This window comes from Sphaerodactylus townsendi, linkage group LG09 (genome assembly GCF_021028975.2).
Source record: "Sphaerodactylus townsendi isolate TG3544 linkage group LG09, MPM_Stown_v2.3, whole genome shotgun sequence".
Taxonomy (NCBI): domain Eukaryota; kingdom Metazoa; phylum Chordata; class Lepidosauria; order Squamata; family Sphaerodactylidae; genus Sphaerodactylus; species Sphaerodactylus townsendi.
In genome coordinates this window covers 87,939,072-87,956,557 of record NC_059433.1, presented here as the reverse complement: position 1 = coordinate 87,956,557, position 17,486 = coordinate 87,939,072, and the positions used below count along the sequence as shown (strand labels likewise).

Here is a 17,486-nt window from a genome sequence, read left to right as displayed (position 1 = left end):
ATTCACTCCAGTGAGTTCACTCTGCTTCTGCCACAATAAACTTGTTCGTCTTGCATGTGCGTCCAGACTCCTTTGTGCTTCAAGTGTGAGCTCTGCCCTTCAACCGGATGGTGTTAAAGAGTCAAAGAGTAAAACCCGTGATGAATGTGTGTGTGTTCTTCTTTTTCTCCTGGATTTAGGAAGTTTCTATCCCTCTTACTGCTCGTCTGCATCCTGATTTCAGGCAACAAGAAGGGCCCGTGAGGGGGAACGAACGGCAAGTTTTTTGCAAAACGCACGACGCACAACCCCCCTCTCCGCTCCCGGCGGCATTCAAGGTGGTTGGAGGCAGAGCGAGGGAAACGTGGGCCGGGGGCGGGGAGGGATTAGTTTGCATTTCCAAGAGGCAAAGCCGAGCGGCGGCCAGGCCTCCCTCCCTACTGGCTGGACAGCCTGCCAATCTGTGCAGTAATCCTGCAGGAATTTCTCCGGGCTTTAACTATAGGAGCCGCGCCGCTACTTGCTGCACACGGGATCGGCGAGGCTCCGTTACCTCCTCCCCGTCTCGTGGGAAACTCCGCTTTGCAGTCCCCCTCCAGCCCCGTTCATTTGCGCGGCTGCGAATCCAGCGCGAGGGAAGGGAAAGCGCCTCCTCGGCAGGCGAGGCGAGGGACGGGCTTGGAGCGAGGCGAGGCGGGCGACAGCGGCGGCTCCCCCCCCCCTCACCCGCCTTCTTCCCCTTTGCTCCCCACAGGCGAGCCAACTCCGCCCTGAAGCTGGTGGGCTTGAAGCGAGCCAGCGAGCGAGGAGCGGCGACGGCTGCAGCGCAGGAGCGGCGAGAGGACGAGGGAAGGAGGCAGGCGGGCAGGAGGGCGAGCGGGACCGGCCAGCCCGTCGATTCCGCCTGAGGATAATAGCAGCAGCAGCGGGAGCTGCCTGGGAAACCTTTGCCTTTTGGAGCCTGGCGGGGGCTGCGCGCGCGCGCGCGTCGGTGTCCTCTGATTGTTGCAAAGAGCCGCGGCCCGGGAATAATGTGGAACGTGTGGATACTGCTGGCTTGTGCCTGGATAGCCTGTGTCTCCGGGGAGACGGTAAGACTCGGGTGGTCTGGGGCTGTTTTGAGGAGGGAGGGGCGCTGGCTCGTGGGGTGCATCAAGGAGCTCGCCTCTGAATTCCGGGAGCTCTCCTCTCCCCCCCTCCCCTCCGCCACCCAAGCTCTTCAGCAACCCCCGAGTGGGCTCTGCAATGTGGTCAACAGATGCAGATAGCCCCCCCTTCCCCGTCCGCACATCCCAACGCCGGGAAGAACTTCGCTGTACTTTTCCAACTCGCGAGAATCCCCTGGCCAAGTGAACGTTTTGCAGCGAGCGGCGGCGAGGATTCTCAATGAAGGTCCCCGGGGCGTTTTTACTGGGGAGGAGTGTATCAAAAGCAGAGCTGCCTTCCCCACTTTTTGGATTGGGGAAAGAGGAGACGGTTAGAGACTCTGCTGAGTGTGTGTGGGGGGGGGAGGTCGAGAGGGAGAAGGATGAGACGCCCCCGCTGTTCCCACATCTGCTGCGCAGAAGTCTGCCGAGGTCACTGGCAAAGATCAAAACTTTGAAAACAGATTTGACTTTATATGGTGGCATGCGAAACGGAAAGAGGGACGATGTTCCCTCGTTTCTTGGGGGCAGTCACCCCCCCCCCCCCCATCAAGGCCAGCATTTTGCAGACAAGGGCTCAGAAGTCAAGACAGCGTCTCGACTTCTCCAACCTTTTATGCTTGGCTCGGGGTGTTGTCTGAAGTTTTTCCAAAGTGTCTGAAGGCAGAAATGTATCCTACTCAATAAATAGGCAAGATCTGAAAATGAACGGTGAAAACAAAGCTTTAGAAAGTGAGTGTGTGAAGATGGATTACCGGGGCGGGCTCTGTTAGTACAGGAGGAAAAGTTTAATAGTGTGTTCAAAAGGAAATTTGATGTTGCTTCAACTTGTTGCTTCCTAGGAGGACTGGAGGAGAACATGATATGATGGAGATTCCTAATGTGCCCGTTCTTATGTGGGGAGGATTTGAAAATTCAGAACAGGTTTTTGCATTTGGTTTGAAGATCAGAACTGAATCTAGGATTGTGGGATGCACACACATCCCACACACCAATATACGCAAGAGAGACCAAGAGTTAAACACCCCCCCCCCCCCCCTGTGATTTCAAAGTAGGATGGTTGACCTTATGGGGTAACATTGGGTGGCACAGACTGTCAAAAAATGTTACTTTTCCTTGTGGGAATTCATTTGGCAGTTGACTAATAGACTTACAAAAAAACATTAGAAATAGAGAAGGGATTCCTCTGGACAGTAACTATGGTGCTTACTCAGGATAATGGAAGATGTTTGATCTTTTGGTTGTTGTAGTCTTGCAGTGTAGCTTTCTATCTGGCGAACAGTGTGAGTTCAGCGAACACATCTGCGGTAAAAAGCCAATGTATTTTCTACTGCTTGTGCAGTAGAAACTCCAGTCTCCCCTTTAGTGCCTCTGCAAAAAGAGGGGGGGGGGAGGAGATCTCTTGGCAAAATAGCTCAAATCCCTGCTGGTTTCTGTTGCTGAACGTGCTCACATGAGAATTGTGTTCAGCTGCAGATTTCGTGCAGCATAGATTGTGCCTTCCCTCTGGCCTATTGCTTTCACAAATCTGTAAATTATTTGTGGAAAAACAAAACCCACTTATTGCTATATTATCTCTTTGGGGTTTTTTTGGGGGGGTGGCTATTCAAGGTTTAAGACTGGTTCATTCATAACTTCTTGGAACTGTGAAATTTACAGTCAGTATGTGTTTCTGTCTGAGGGAGATTGTTTACATTCTCTGTTCTGTAGGAAGTCTTCCGTATGCATAACAAGGGCATCAGAACTACTAAATAACAATAGTGAAGCCAAGTTGAAATAATACTCTGGAGTGGGGGGGGGCATAGGTCAGCACAACAGCCCCTCCTTCCCTGGAGTTTGATGTGACTATAATTCCTCCTCTGTTCATTTGGGATTTGATTGGTTGCATTTTTAATGTGGGGGCTTCTTTTTTTGGCGGGGGGGGGAGTCAAAAGAAGAAGGGGCTTCCTGTCTCTGGCTTAAAATCCTTAAGAGAAACATTCCCGTTAATCTTGTATCACAGGGAGAAGGAAAAACAACATCTGCGGATGAAAGGATCAAAATACCGAGTGTGATGCCCTTTTCCAACTAATGTTTGTACAGACGTTGGTGATGCTGTTTATGGCTTTCATGAGTTCCTAAAGCAAACAGCCTGATCCTATGGATTCTTACTTGGAAATGAATCCCGCTGAGTTCATTGTTGTCTAAATGCAATCCTATGCATCAGTGCCCAGACCTTAAACTGAAATCAGCTACATAGACAACTGCATGAATATAGGATTGCATTTGGTGGTGAGCCTATGTACCCTTCCTTGAGAATAAGCCTGATTGAACTTTTGTGTAATCTTGCAAAGGATATGGCTGCATTTGTTGTGCTGGATCCACTTCTGTCTTAACTGATCCTAGCTTCTTAACTGGGTGAACCTTTTAATGCTTATTCTCATTTCCTCTGAATAAAATGGGCATCATAATAACTTTCTGAAACTTCTGAGACTTTCTTGCATTGAAGAAGAAGAAGAAGAGTTTGGATTTATGTCCCCCCTTTCTCTCCTGTAGGAGACTCAAAGGGGCTTACAACCTCCTTGCCCTTCTCCCCTCACAACAACCACCCTGTGAGGTGGGTGGGGCTGAGAGAGCTCCGAAAAGCTGTGACTACTAGCCCAAGGTCACCCAGCTGGTGTGTGTGGGAGTGCACAGGCTAATCTGAATTCCCCAGATAAGCCTCCACAGCTCAGGCAGCAGAGCGGGGAATCAAGTCTGATTCCTCCAGATTAGAATGCACCTGCTCTTTACCACTACACCACTGCTGCTCCTGAAAGTTGTGAAAGTGTGGCAAGCTTGTGACGAGGACAATTGTTTCTACCCTTGTGGGTTAGGATTTATATTAGCAGCGTGTTTAGAATTCTGAATTGCTTTGGAAGCTTAATTTTGCATTTAATGCAACTGCTGCTGAGGCCATTATGTCGTCCTTCTCTGAAAGTGTAACCATCAAAGAGCCTCAGCAATTAGGAGTACTTTACTTGTGCCCGGTATAATGAATGATTGAGGTTAGACGGTTGAATTGGCAATGTCTTTTTTTTCTTTTTTTGTTCAGATGTGATGACTAAAAGAAAAAAAAGAACAATGGAGGAGGATTGTGTAGAATCAAAAAAGGTTAAAGCAAATGACAAAACAGTCTTTGAAATTTCAGAGGCTGGCCAAACTGCTGTCAATAAACATGCATGAAGAGAGAAATACCTCCACACAACTGCCTCTGCTATGTTGATTGGATGGATGGGTTGTTAGATCAAACTTGTTGAACCAAAAGAAACTCTCAAAGAGTGGGTGTCGCTCTGTGGATGTCATCTTGGAGAGTCCTGTGGAAAACCAAAATTCTTGTTCTTGTTGATTAATATTGGATAGAGTAGGAATTCCTGTATGGCTTATTGAAATCAACAGGACTTTTCAGTAAAACCACTGGGGATCATAATGCAATAACTTTCCCCCCCCTGTCAAATACAAATCTCTTTCAGCATGCCTTTGTGGACAGTAAAAATAACTTGGGTAGAATTGTGGCACTTCCATTCATTATAACAAACTCCATATGGACAATTTCTTTGAGTTATAGTCTGTAGACATTTTCTGTGGATGCATCTGAGATGATTTTAAGTGTGTAATCTTGACTGAGTATATCTATAGTTGGAAGTTTTCTGTTCTTCTTGTTTCCAAATGTGTAAACAGATTGTAATGCTCCAGCATCATTTGATCTTAAAATTTGTACTTTCTAAATTTGTGTTACTTGTGTAGCTCTTCCTTTTATCTTTATGGGATACAAAGTTCTAGCCAACTAGAAAAAAAAGGGTGGAATTTTTTTGGCTGCTATCATAAGAGAAATGGGGAATTACAGACATTGTGGTGTGTTGAATGAGCGTGCTATACAAGCATGTGTTGCAAGGAAAATTATATCGGCGTTACAGCAAATGCTGAAAGCCATCAATTTGAGGTGACACAGTTGTGGTATTTGGCATCTAACCCAGAGACTATATTTGGACGTCTTGAAAACATACGATGTTACCACATCATTTGTTCCAGCTGTACTAGGATTCTAGCAGGTAATATGATGATACTATTTCATCAGCCACAAATACAGGGTAGGATGATGCAGCCATTTGGTTGATGGATGATGACAGTTGCATTCTTAAGAACCCACCCTACCCATCCACGGGAAGGAATTTTGTATCTCCTCTTTACTGGGGAATGAAGCCAGGGTTATGAATTATCTGGAATGTGTTCAAATAGTGCAGAAACCTTAAAAGCATACATACACATCCTTCAGAAAGCAATCTGGACTAATTCAAAGCACTGCCTGAGGGCTCCTCTTGCAAGTATTTCTGAGATTCATTGTGGATCTGCAATGCATAAACTTTAGGGATGCATTATATGCACATTATGTATTTTGTAATATTAAGGGCAGGACAGTTTGGATCAAGGCTGTAACATGAGGACAGAGGGGATGAGTGTTACATTCTTACCCTGTGAAGTTTTTCTAATAACAATTTGGGAAAGGGAGGACAGCAACTGTTTCTGTTTTCTCTAGTTTGGCAAAAGAAAAGTCTGGCACCATATTGTTTTTCAAGGCCAAAGAAAGGAGAAATTGTGTTCCCCTCTCTCCCCAGGAAAACATTAGAAGTGAATAATTATCTACCTATACCTCATCCACAGCCCTGATCTGGATGGCCCAGGCTAGCCTTATCTCATCAGATCTCAGAAATCTGGGGGAATCTGGATGGGAATCTGGGGGAATCTGGATGGGAAACCACCAAGGAAGTCCAGGGTCGCTCTCCAGAGACCTGCCATTCCAACCCCCCTCTGAATTTCTCTTGCCTCGAAAACCCAGTGGGATTTGCCACACGTCAACTGCAACTTTATGGTACTTTCCATCACCACCGCATTTACCGCTTCCCACATCACTTTGGGTGGTTGACTTTTTTTAATCACTATTGGGAAATGTGATTGTGGATCTCTCATTTAGTTTAGCTCGTCCCAAAGACTGAAGATGAGCATAATGTGGAAGAGAAGGTGCATTTCTGCGGTTACAGTTTGAGCTCTGTTTGCTAGATTTGACTAGCATACCACAGAATAGAGTGGGGATGTGTCTGTCTTGCCGCTTGTAGCTCAGCTTCTGCTGCCTTCTCCTCCACCTGGAAAGCAAAGCATCTTACATAACAGGCTGGAGGAGGTTGTACCATCAGCGGCAGGCCTCTTCCTAGCGATGTCAAAAGGCAGCAGCAACCGGGCTAGTGAGTGAGCAGAGAGGGGTAAGAATTTTGTCAGTATCTGATGCACTGGAATGCCTAAGAATACAAATGGAGCTGGCAGGGCGCTCACCGTGCTGTCTGTTCCTTTTTCTGCACTACATATGCCTCCAGGTACTAGACCAGGATAATCACCTATGCTCTATCGCAGCTTTCTAGATATTGGTGGGTATCGGTGTACAATGACTTTGCTATTTTTATTATTTGGTTTTGTTGGACGTTAACTTAAATTCTTAGAACTGAATGGCGGAGGTTGAGACGTATAAAATAAATACGGTAATTGAAAGCAGAACTGATCATTATGTGCCATCAAGTTGCAGCCAATTCATGGTGACCCCTAGGCCTGCGGAGCTTTAAAGGGTAGGAGATGGACAGAGGTGGGCTGCCACTGATTTCCTCTGCGTAGCAACTCTGGACTCCTTTGGTGGTCTCCCATCCAAGTACTACCATGATCAACCCTGTTTAGCTTCAAAGTTCTGATGCAGCCAGACTGGTCAGGGCTATTCAGGCTGGTTCACAGAACAGATACCTCTCTTTTTAAAAGTTTCTGTGGCTGTGAATGGTAACACACATACACACACACACATGTATAGATTTCAAATTGACATGTATTTCAAAATAGCTTCAGTTTTGTATATTATGTTGGGCAAGAGGAGTTTCCTACTTAAAAGTATGGATGGGAGTGGGGAATAAGATGCTTTATGTTGCTCTGGTGAGCAGAAGGATGGAGCAAAACCACTACATGCTGAAAGATCAAATGCAGCCTTTCTGAGTAAATTTACAGAATACAGGGTATTCTGTACCATTGGAAGAGCTTCATCTGCTGATCTTAGGGCACGGGCAAGACATATGGGAGAAGGCGTTCCTTTTGATATTCAGGGGACAAGCCATTTAAGGCTTTATAAGTCAAACACCTTGAATTGGACTTGGTAATGAATTGGCAGCCAGTGTAGTTCTTCTAAAACCATTATGATATTTATCTGACCAACTGTGTCTGCTAGCAGTCTTGCTGGTGTTTTCTGCACTAACTGCAGCTTCAAGACCATCCTCAAGTGCAACCCCATGTAATGCACATTACAGTAGTTCAGTCTGGAGGTTACTAGAGTATGGGCTACTGTAGTCAGATTATCTCTGTCCAGAGGCGGCAGTAGCTGGCAAACCAGTCAGAATTGGGAATAGGTACTCCTGGCCACTGCCTCCACCTGAGCTTCAAGTTTCATAGCAGAGTCCAGGAACATCCCCCAGATTGTGCACCTGTCCCTTTCAGGTTAATACAACCCCATCAAGAACAGAATGTCTCCCCACTTCATGGACTCAACCACTGACACACGACACCTCCATCTTGTCTGGATTCAGCCTCAATTTATTGTCCTTTGGCAGCCCATTACTGCTTCCAAGCACCTTGTCAAGGACATTGACCCCTTGACTGATTCAGATATTACGGAGAGGCAGAGCTGAGTGTCTTTAGCATACTGATGACAAGTTACTCCAGGTCTCCTGATAACCTTCCCTAGTGGCTTCATGTAGATGTTCAAATGCATGGGAGACAAAATCGACACACAAGTGAGTACCGATGGTGTTGAACAAGGCTCTCCCCTGACTGCTGTCTAGTACTGGTCTTGGAGGTAGTAGCAGAACCACTGCAAAGCACTGCCTTCAGCTCCAAAGCTTCATAATCTTTCTAAGAGGATACTATGGTCAATAGTATCAAAAGCGGCCAAGAGATCTAGGAGGACCAACAGGGTCACCTTGCCCCTGAATCTCTCCAGGAAAAGGTCAACATTCAAGGCAACCAAGGTGGTTTCAGTTTCATGTCAAGGCCTGAACCCAGACTGAAATGGGTCTAGATAGTCAGCTTCTTCCCAGCATGCATGCAGTTGAATGACCACAACTTTGTATGAGTTGGGATGGTAGCTCAATCTTCTCTCTTTTGAGGGTGTTCTCGAAGTGCAAAAAAGCAAGTGCGTGGGGAGTGAGATGGGGAAGCTAAACTTTTCAGCTCTGAGGGTGGCCCATTATCTTGTAAGTTACACACCTCCTTAAAAAAAATCCTTTTATTAAGCATTGCCTTCAAGTTGCAAAAAGCAGGAATGACTTCTGTGACATGTGCTCCTCATCACTTCTGAAGACTCTTGATTTAGGTCGCAAGATACTTATGGCTATCATTCTTGCCATTTTGATGAAAGCTTTTATTCCTTTTGGTTTGGAGGGGAATGTTTAGATAATCTGATCACTCTACACTTACTGAAAAGAAATTGTTTGCTTTTGAGTTTCCCTGTTTTTATGAAGTGTTGACCTAAGTGTGAACTTGTAGTATTGAAATACCACCAGATGACACACTGTACTGAAGGAAGGGTAATGGATAGGTTAACAGCGCAAATGGAAGTGTCCATTGGGCAAATGAAATGCTGGAAAGAATCTTCTGAGTCACTGAGCTCCTAATATGCAGGAGTTCAAGCACGGATAGAAATGGTGATACATATTAATGCAGTAAAATTGGAAGGTCTTTTAAATAAGATGAGCCCTGCAATCAAAGCAGTGTTCATAACTCGAGTTCGATTCTGACAGGCTGGCTCAGGGTTGATTCTGGCTTCCATCCTTCTGAGATTGGGAATAAAGTGAAGATGACTGAGGAAGACAATGGCAAACCACTCCATGTACAGTATAGTCTGCCTAGTGATGTCATGTTACCCCATGGGTCAATAACGGCCTGATGCTTGCACAAGGGACTTCCTTTACCTTGTTTTCCTTAAATAAGGCAGGTTTGAGCAGGATGCCTTATTGAGTTTACTGTAGTTCAATATTAAAGGCTTCTAGAGTGTGATATAGGTTTCTTACCTTTTCAGTTTAAAAAAAATACCTTGCAGCGATCAAGTGATCCTGGGAACTGCGTTCAGTATATAACAAGTGTAACTTGAAAAAAAATCCTGTTAAACTCTGTTATGGTCCTGGGAGCACTGATAGAATCTGAGTCTGAATTGAAGAATTTTCCATTCCTAATTTAGAGGAAGGCTCTTTAGAAAGCTCCATAATGTCCAGTCATTTAAAAAAATGTTCTATTTTATTACTCCTAACATACATACAACTTGCACAATAATGGTAAAGCATGAGGAAGAGCAGTAGTTTATGGCATTGGTAGCATCTTATTTAGTTATATTGTGTTAAACTATTAGTGTTGATCTCTAGGTAAGAAAGAATGTATTTTAAAAAAGCACATTTTAAAATAAATGGTTTAGTAAATGGGATTTTTCATACCTTCCTTCCTATTAAAAATTGTTCTGGTAAGAAACTCTTGTAAAAATTACTCTTTATTTTTAACAACTGGCACATCTATAATGACTTCTAATTAGATTATCTGTGTCAAATAGCTATTAATTACCCCCACAGAATGAGTTAACTTATACTGGCCACCAGTTCAAATGTTTTCCTTATGGCAAATAATGTTGTTGTGATCCAGAGATGGAATAAAAGAACACTTGTCTGGCTGCTGAAAAGCGGGCTGTCATCTTATTAGATGTGACTGTTTAAAAGAAACAGAGTGGTGTTGTTCTTTGAAGATGGAGAGGTTGTATTAGGTCTCCCTCCCCTCCCCCAAGGCCCTACTTGTATCCAAGTCATAAAGACCCTCTTTTTATGTTTGTGTCTCATCTGAGCTGCAGCGAGTAATGAGTGAGCAATTTGAGTTTGGTTCAAGACATGTTGCTGAAGTAGGATGACATGGTTTCCTGTTGTAGCATGGGAGAATTACTTCAGGCTGTTCTGTGAACAAGTTTTGCTTAGTTGTCCTCAGAAGGCGAGTAAGGGGGTTGCAATTTGCACAACTGGCAATTTTCTCGTCGTCGCACAGCTGATGCTCTGAAAACATGGTACTTGTTCACATTGAAATATAATTTGAAATCCTTTTGAGCAAAGGGACACTAATATTTTACCATATAATGAGTATTATTGTTTGTCTTTTTTATCCAATGGTATAGTCTCAAGGAACATTATTAAAGAGAATGTTAGATACAACAGTCTGCAAACGCCAACTGTTTTCTGAAGCGACTCTGGGGAAAACTGTTGTACATAGAGTAAAAATCTTAAGGGACTCATTTCGAACAAGCTTATGTGAATTATTTTTATCTGGTTTGGATTTGCTAGGATGATATATTAAAAATTATACAATAAGCAATCTCTGTGTTAATATTGCGTAAGTAACCTGCATAAATTATACTTACAATTTATTATCCATTTTTTAAAATTAGTTAGTTTTCTTAGAAAATATTAACCTAATGGCATGAGTTTTCCTGTGGCCAAAGGTGAATTTCTTTTGGTTTGTTCCACTAATATCTGGTAAACTTTATTTGAGTTGTATGTTGAGCACTAATACACACTTCGTGCTCTGTGTGTCTCTCAAACATAATTTTATGTGCCAAGCAGCTGCTAAGATATTAGAAATGAGGGGATATAGCTTTGAAAATAATTTACTTTTTAATAAAGCACATTTAGCATAACTATCCTCTATCTCACCGAAAGATGACAGGAATTAATCTGCTATTTCCTGGACCTTCTTTGTTCTAGACTGCACCGCTTGGGTCATAGTGTCTTGGGGACAGAACTAGATAAGCACTAGGACCCTAGTGGAGCATTCTAGAACAAAGAAGGTCCAGTAAACAGCAGATTAATTCACAAATCTCCTGTTATCTTTTGGTGAGAAAAGGTATAACAATTTTTTGTTTATACTGGGTTGTAAACAACAGTTTGGAACTCTAATGAAAGAGAGTAAACCTTATTTCTTAGGTTGGTGCAGCAGCAATCTATGGAGGACTTCAAAATCAGGTGTCCTTTAGTACTGAGTTCTCCTGGAAAAGAAAGGGAGAAGGAATATGCAAGTCTAAGGATCCCCCCTTTCCCCTCCTTCCAGCAAACCATCATGTGTTGTTTTATCTTTTTTATCCCACTCACATGACAACTTAGACTTTATCTTAAGAAAAAATACAGAAAGTTGTGCTGAAGATAGAGGAAGAACTAAATTCTAGACATTCTGTCAGCTCAAAATTGTTCTATTCCTATGTGGGAAAGTCCATGTATTTAGTCTCTTCTGAGAAGAAAGAAGTGGGTGTTGACAACCGTGGCTGGCTGGAAAAAGGTTCAGCATGTCTTCCTAACATGACGTAAGACGGGCTTCTGTCTCCTGTGTAGCTTCCCGCCCTCTGTTCTGAAATGTGGCACCATTATTTATTTATTTTTAAAACTGCACATTGTTGGGAGAAAAAATGGCACAAATGTCTATTATGTAACTGCATCCCGCAAGCATCCACTAAAAGTATGGCATCCAACTCTTGATTTCTCAGTAGGCATTTCTCAGGTCATATTGTCCACTGCATTGGAGGGGAAGAGGACAAAAGGGACTGTCAGCAAGAATGCGATATTTATATAGGTATTCTCTTGTAAATGATCTCTCAGGCAGCTCACCAAACAAAACAGCACTTTCACTCATACTGACGTCGCCCCTGAAACTTGCAAAGCTTGTTGTGGTAGCTCATGGCTCCACAGTTTGTTTCATTTCAATTGGTCTTAAGAAAGCAGACTTTCTGAATGGAGTTGGCATTGAGAGCAGTGGAGTCCATAAAGGGTATCATATACTTATTGTAACCATTTTCCCTTAATCTGTTTCCTGGCAAGGCCGTCTGATAATCTGAGGAGACATATAATATATGACCTGGTTGATCCTAGATGTAGTACGATTTATTCTGTAAGCCACAGCTGCAAAAATTGCTGCAGTATCTGATTACCTGAATTGCATAACTACATTTGTCTGTGCAAATATGGTTTGCTCTTAGGGGTTGGGAACGGGGTTGTATGAACAGAGAGCGGCCATACGAATTCCCTGTAATTTGAGCACTTCTCTTTATGTGAATGGGAGGGAGAACAATGTTGTATAACTTCAAGATGAAAAATCCTGCAGTACTAGAAAGTGTCAAGGTAAATCTACTGGTCCTAACACCTTGTTAGTACTTTCTCTTGACCAAGAGCTGTATTCCAAGGCCCAGCGCTGGAAGGATCTGTCTTCCACCAAATCGTCTTCCACCAAATCGTATCAATCATTTAATTAATTTAATTTTAATTTCATCTATGTTCTACTTTTCTACCCAATGGGAACCCCAAAAACGTTCCCTCCCAAGATCACCCAGCGAGCTTCTGTGATAGAACAGGGATTTGGACTTGGTTCTTCCAGATTGTAGACACTCTGGAATCTAAACCATCCTTAAGATGTTTCTTAAAAATGGAAGATTTAACCAATGGATACAAACATAATAATATTTACAATTGGTTGTGTTAAATATATGAGGAATTTTATGAAGAACTAGCCATACCCGGCCACGCGTTGCTGTGGCTCATCTGGTGAAATTAAAGATAACAACGATGTAAGTAACGTCTAAATAAGCACTAACACATTAAACACGTCATCCACTTGGCAGCCAATTTAGGTTTGGTATTTCTTATATATTAAGGGACAATGCTCATCACATACAATTGTAATCATATATCTATCTCATATCAACAGAATTTCATCATTCATTGTTGTATCATCACATGAATTATTATTCTCTTTTTCTATTCAATAATCTAAACATAAACAGTCTCTTCAAAGGTGTTTCCACATTCATTCAAATTCCAGGTTCTTGCAGTTGATCACAAAAGTTCATTCATACATATTGCGGTCTTCAATTCATTGCTGGCAGGAACACATTGCACGAAATTGCACTCTTCGGTGCCTTCATCAGTGCCAATTTGCCATTTACTTGCACGCCATCCCTCACCCCCTCCCCTCCCTCATCCCCCTTCACGTGTGGAGTCAAGTGGAATGTTGTGCCCAAATTTCAGAGCAATCAGTAAAGGACTTTTGGAGATTTGGGATTTGGAACAAACGAACACTTACATTTTTAATAATATAGATTGTAAAGAATCTGAATTATAATTATGAAACTGTACAAAGTTAGGCATTCAGTGGTTAAAATCCTAAGGAAATTGATTCATTAGGTGGTGGTCTATATGTTTGGCAACCCTGCAGGAGAATAATGTGGATCTAGTTGGAAAGTCCTCCTCAGAAAGGGGGTTCAATTTTACTATTTCAAAGGTTTAAAAGTTCCATATATGGCTTAGCCAATCTGTTAACCATGTTATTTCAAACTCCTTATTTAGCAGCTAACCTAATCAAGCAGTCCTTTTTAATTATTACGTGGGCATTTAATAGGGTGTGAAGAAGTCAAGTTCACACCTGTACAAATTGTATGAACATGGGGATTGTACCAAGATGTTTACAAAATACTGCAATCCTAAACAGAGTTGCCCTCTTCTAAAACAATTCAAAATGTGCTTTTAGAAGGTTTATCACAGATATGAGAAATAAAATGAGGTTGATCTAATCTGCTTGGGCATTCTGCATTAAAAAGTGATAATCTAGCTTGTATCTTCTAGTGTTATTGGGACTTAGCAAATCGTAACACCTGTTTCAAAATAATTACTGACTGGTCAACGTTTCTCCATAATACTAGTTGTCTCAAGGGTACAATGGCTTGCGTCATCATTTTGGTATGGTGCAGTGGCTTCATGAATGGTTTTTATATATGTTGCAAATGTGTTCACCCCTCAAACACTGTTGAGATTAAATTCTCATTATCCTGTAACTGCGGTTTTCACAATAACTCATTGATGTGAAAGGGCTGTTGTCTGTGACCCTGGATGTTTACCCCTTTTATATTTTCGTGCGGTATCCCAATAATAATAATAGTGAACCTGGGAGCTGATAAGCTGGTCTTTCACAACTTGTATCCCACTCAGCCCATCCCATCTCTCAGCCATGTTCAGTGAAAGGCTTTGTAAAGCTCCTGTTTTTGCTGCCAGAGACTAAAAATACAAAAGGGTTATGAAGCATCTGCCAGACCACATTTCTGGGCTGATGAATTGTACTCATTTTCCTGCTGTGTTGTCCTGTATGTTCTTGGGTATCATATTTGGATAGAAAATGAGGTATCATTGCTAGGTAATAAAATGTGATAATCTTTGGCAACTTGGGCTCAAAGTTCTAGGAGTCTTTCTGAACTAAATTTTGGAATTATTGTTTTACATAGTTCTGATAGAAACTCTCTTTCTGGTTACTTCAGAATATTTGTGTGTTTTGCAAAAGATTTAAAAACAAACAAATAAAAACCGTCCTGATGTTTATGCAGTGTTTCAGTTCATGGAGAGACAAGAATCACTACCCTGAGGCAGAAAGTTTGGGGTAATAGTATGCTTTTATTGACTTAATGAAAATTTAATACATACCTCCTTGTATTGGAATACTGTCCACAGCATCCAGTCTTTCTTAGACTTGTTTATCATTCTTCAGCAAAGTTCCTTTGATTATTTCTTAGTTGTGAGGCTTGGAAGTTGCATTGTAACATTCAACTGGAGTCTTAAAAGAACTGGAGGAAACGTGTGGGAGACTAAATGGCCCTAAAGCCCACATTTTGCCAAGCCTATTAAGTTTGCTGAGCTTGGTGCTAGCTTTGTATTTACACCCTGCCTTGCATTTCTAGCAGCCTGATCCACAATCCAGTTAAACTGGGGAGGGGGGGGGGGCTGGGGAGATTGACACTATTTGACATCTTGATCCTGTGCATGTTTACTTGTAGACCTGTCACACACAATTGAGGTGGGGGCTTCTCAGTTGTGGTTCTCCTTGTTGGCTTGCCAGGATCTGATGAAGTGTTTGGCATAATACTGCAGAGATACCACTGCTTTGTTATAGGAGAGGCTGTGCTTCTCTGGTAGAGCACAGTTTGCAAACTACAGATCCCAGGTGAAATTACCAGCACCTTCAATTGAAACGTTTCAGGTGCTAGGAAAATCCCATCTGCCTTGGCTCTGCAGCAGCCAGGTGGTGTGAACAGTACTGAACTAAATAGGCCAAATGTCTGATCTAGTTATTGTACATAGTCAGTTTTTTCTTGATGTTTAGGCATTTGGGATATTAGCTTCACATGTTCATAGTGAGCTGGTTTGTTTCTTTTGCTCTGTTACCTAGGGTAGGAATGAGGAAATGAAACAGTGAGCCTATACTGAGTATATAAATGGACTTATTACTCAGATATGATAACATGGCAGTATATAGGTAATGTAATTACCAAAAATAATTAGTAATACGTTTTAATTCTTTGATGTTCCTTCAGAGACAGATCATCTGGAAAATGAAGATCTGTTCAATTATCAGTTGTATACAGTACGTCACAGAAACTACTAAATGTTGTCGAATTCTGGATGCACAAGGGATAGTTTACCAGGAATGCTAGTGAAGTGAATGAGGATTTACAAGGAGAATGAGTAATATTGATGTATTTTTTTTTAAGTTTTAAAAGGATTTGGGCTTAATCCACTTATACAATTTAAAGTTTAAGGGAGTACTTGTGGAGATGAAGAGTTGTGTTAGACTATGTCTACACCCCATAACGCACAGTGAAAGGAAAGGCAATATTGGGCTGCTTCAGTTATGGCTGTGCAGCCCCTGCAGGTAAGTTATCAGGAAAGCAATCACCCTTCTTTTCACCCAGTATTTTTCAGCAGCAGGTGAAAATCCCAATAGCAGTGATTCTTAAAATAGTTCAGGCGAGCATAAAAAAAAAGTTTTGATTGTCTTTGAAAGACAAATCAGAATTGCAGAGATCAATTTATTAGAATAAGCCTTGGTATAATGACATACAAACCGGCATCATTTTCATGCAGGTAGCGAGCTAAGAAACAGTTTGTACTCCGTGTCCATTCACAAAAGCCTCCAGCAAACAAATCTCTCATAATAATGGCTAATTGACAACTGCAGAGCACAAAATGAGAGACTGCCACCACTTAATTGCAGGTCAGTCCTCTCCAGCTTCATGCTATATTTAAAATGCCAGCTTGCAGCCTTCTCCTGTGAAAATGCTCTGCAGCAAAGTGTCTCTGTGAGAGAGGGTTTTAAGCCATAAAGAATTTACCTCAGAACGTTTCCCAACAAATTAGCAGGACAAGGCTGATTTGCAAAACATTTTCTCAGCAAACTAGGTCAGGACTTCTCTGAATGGTATCGTTTGAAGCCTGTGCCCAGAATTCAGATCAAATGTTTTTAGTGGATTAGAACTAACAGTTTTGGAGGCAAATTTGTGTACCACTAATTATTACCAGACAAATAGACAGTGGGCTGCTTCTTAACCTGCGAATAATTTAATCCCCTGCATCTCGGAAGTCCTTGAAGTCAAATCAAACCTAAATGAGGTCTATGGGAACAATACAGTTTTGTTCATCTCTAAAAAGAGACTTCCCTTTCTTTCTCATTTAACTAAATGCCACATATTAAAATCACTTTCCTTCATGGATATACAGTATGTGCTTGGTGCGGAAGTGTGCATTGGAAGAAGTAGGATGGGGATGTGGGTCTTGAAGTGTGTAGTTGCTGAAGCGTGCATTGGAGGAAGTAGGATAGGGATGTGGGTATGGAGGTGTGTAGTTGTGGATTTTTAAGCATTTGCATTATTGGGGGGGGGGGGGAGGAAGCCAAGAATTGGGACAGTTGTTGGGTTGTGAGTGATGGTTGAAGGATTCTCAGGACCAGTGAAGGAACTTCAAAGATGGATAAAAGGATGGGAAGAGAGAACATGGCTGATGCTGGATGGGGTTACTTTGAGGATCCATGTTCTAGCTTATATCACAGTTTGGGAAGAGAATGTCTTCATTTGCATTCAGGCCAGTCAGCCTCTAAAACTGTAACTTCCTCAAGAAAGACTGTCACTTGCTGTTACCCAAAGAGTTTGTCGATTTTACAGAGATGTGAAAACACACAACATTATCAGTACACATTTCTGAACATGGGCAGAAGGAATAAGTGAGTTTGACAGTTCTGGCAATAGAGAGGGGAAATATGATGACGTGCACAGAAACAAAAATGATGGCAGGGAAGGAGGGGCAGTGATCAGGACAGTGGGAAGTGACAGTTGTCTTGAGGTATGTATATATTTGAAAACTGGCAGTTAACCATTTACATCAATTGTAGGATCTGTGATGGAAAGAAAGGGAGCGGTTTCTGAGACTTAGA

The 17,486-nt window shown here is 42.3% G+C and overlaps 1 protein-coding gene across 1 annotated transcript in view; it reads left to right on the top strand.

Annotated features, from left to right (window-relative positions):
• Window positions 1-429: 429 nt before the first annotated feature.
• SDC2 (syndecan 2) overlaps window positions 430-17,486 on the top strand; it is a 75,249-nt gene continuing 58,192 nt past the window's right edge. Inside the window, exon 1 of the mRNA XM_048507701.1 lies at window positions 430-1,070. Coding sequence (XP_048363658.1) covers window positions 1,011-1,070 — 60 coding nt within the window. The 5' untranslated portion in view covers window positions 430-1,010. The remainder of the gene's footprint in view (window positions 1,071-17,486) is intronic.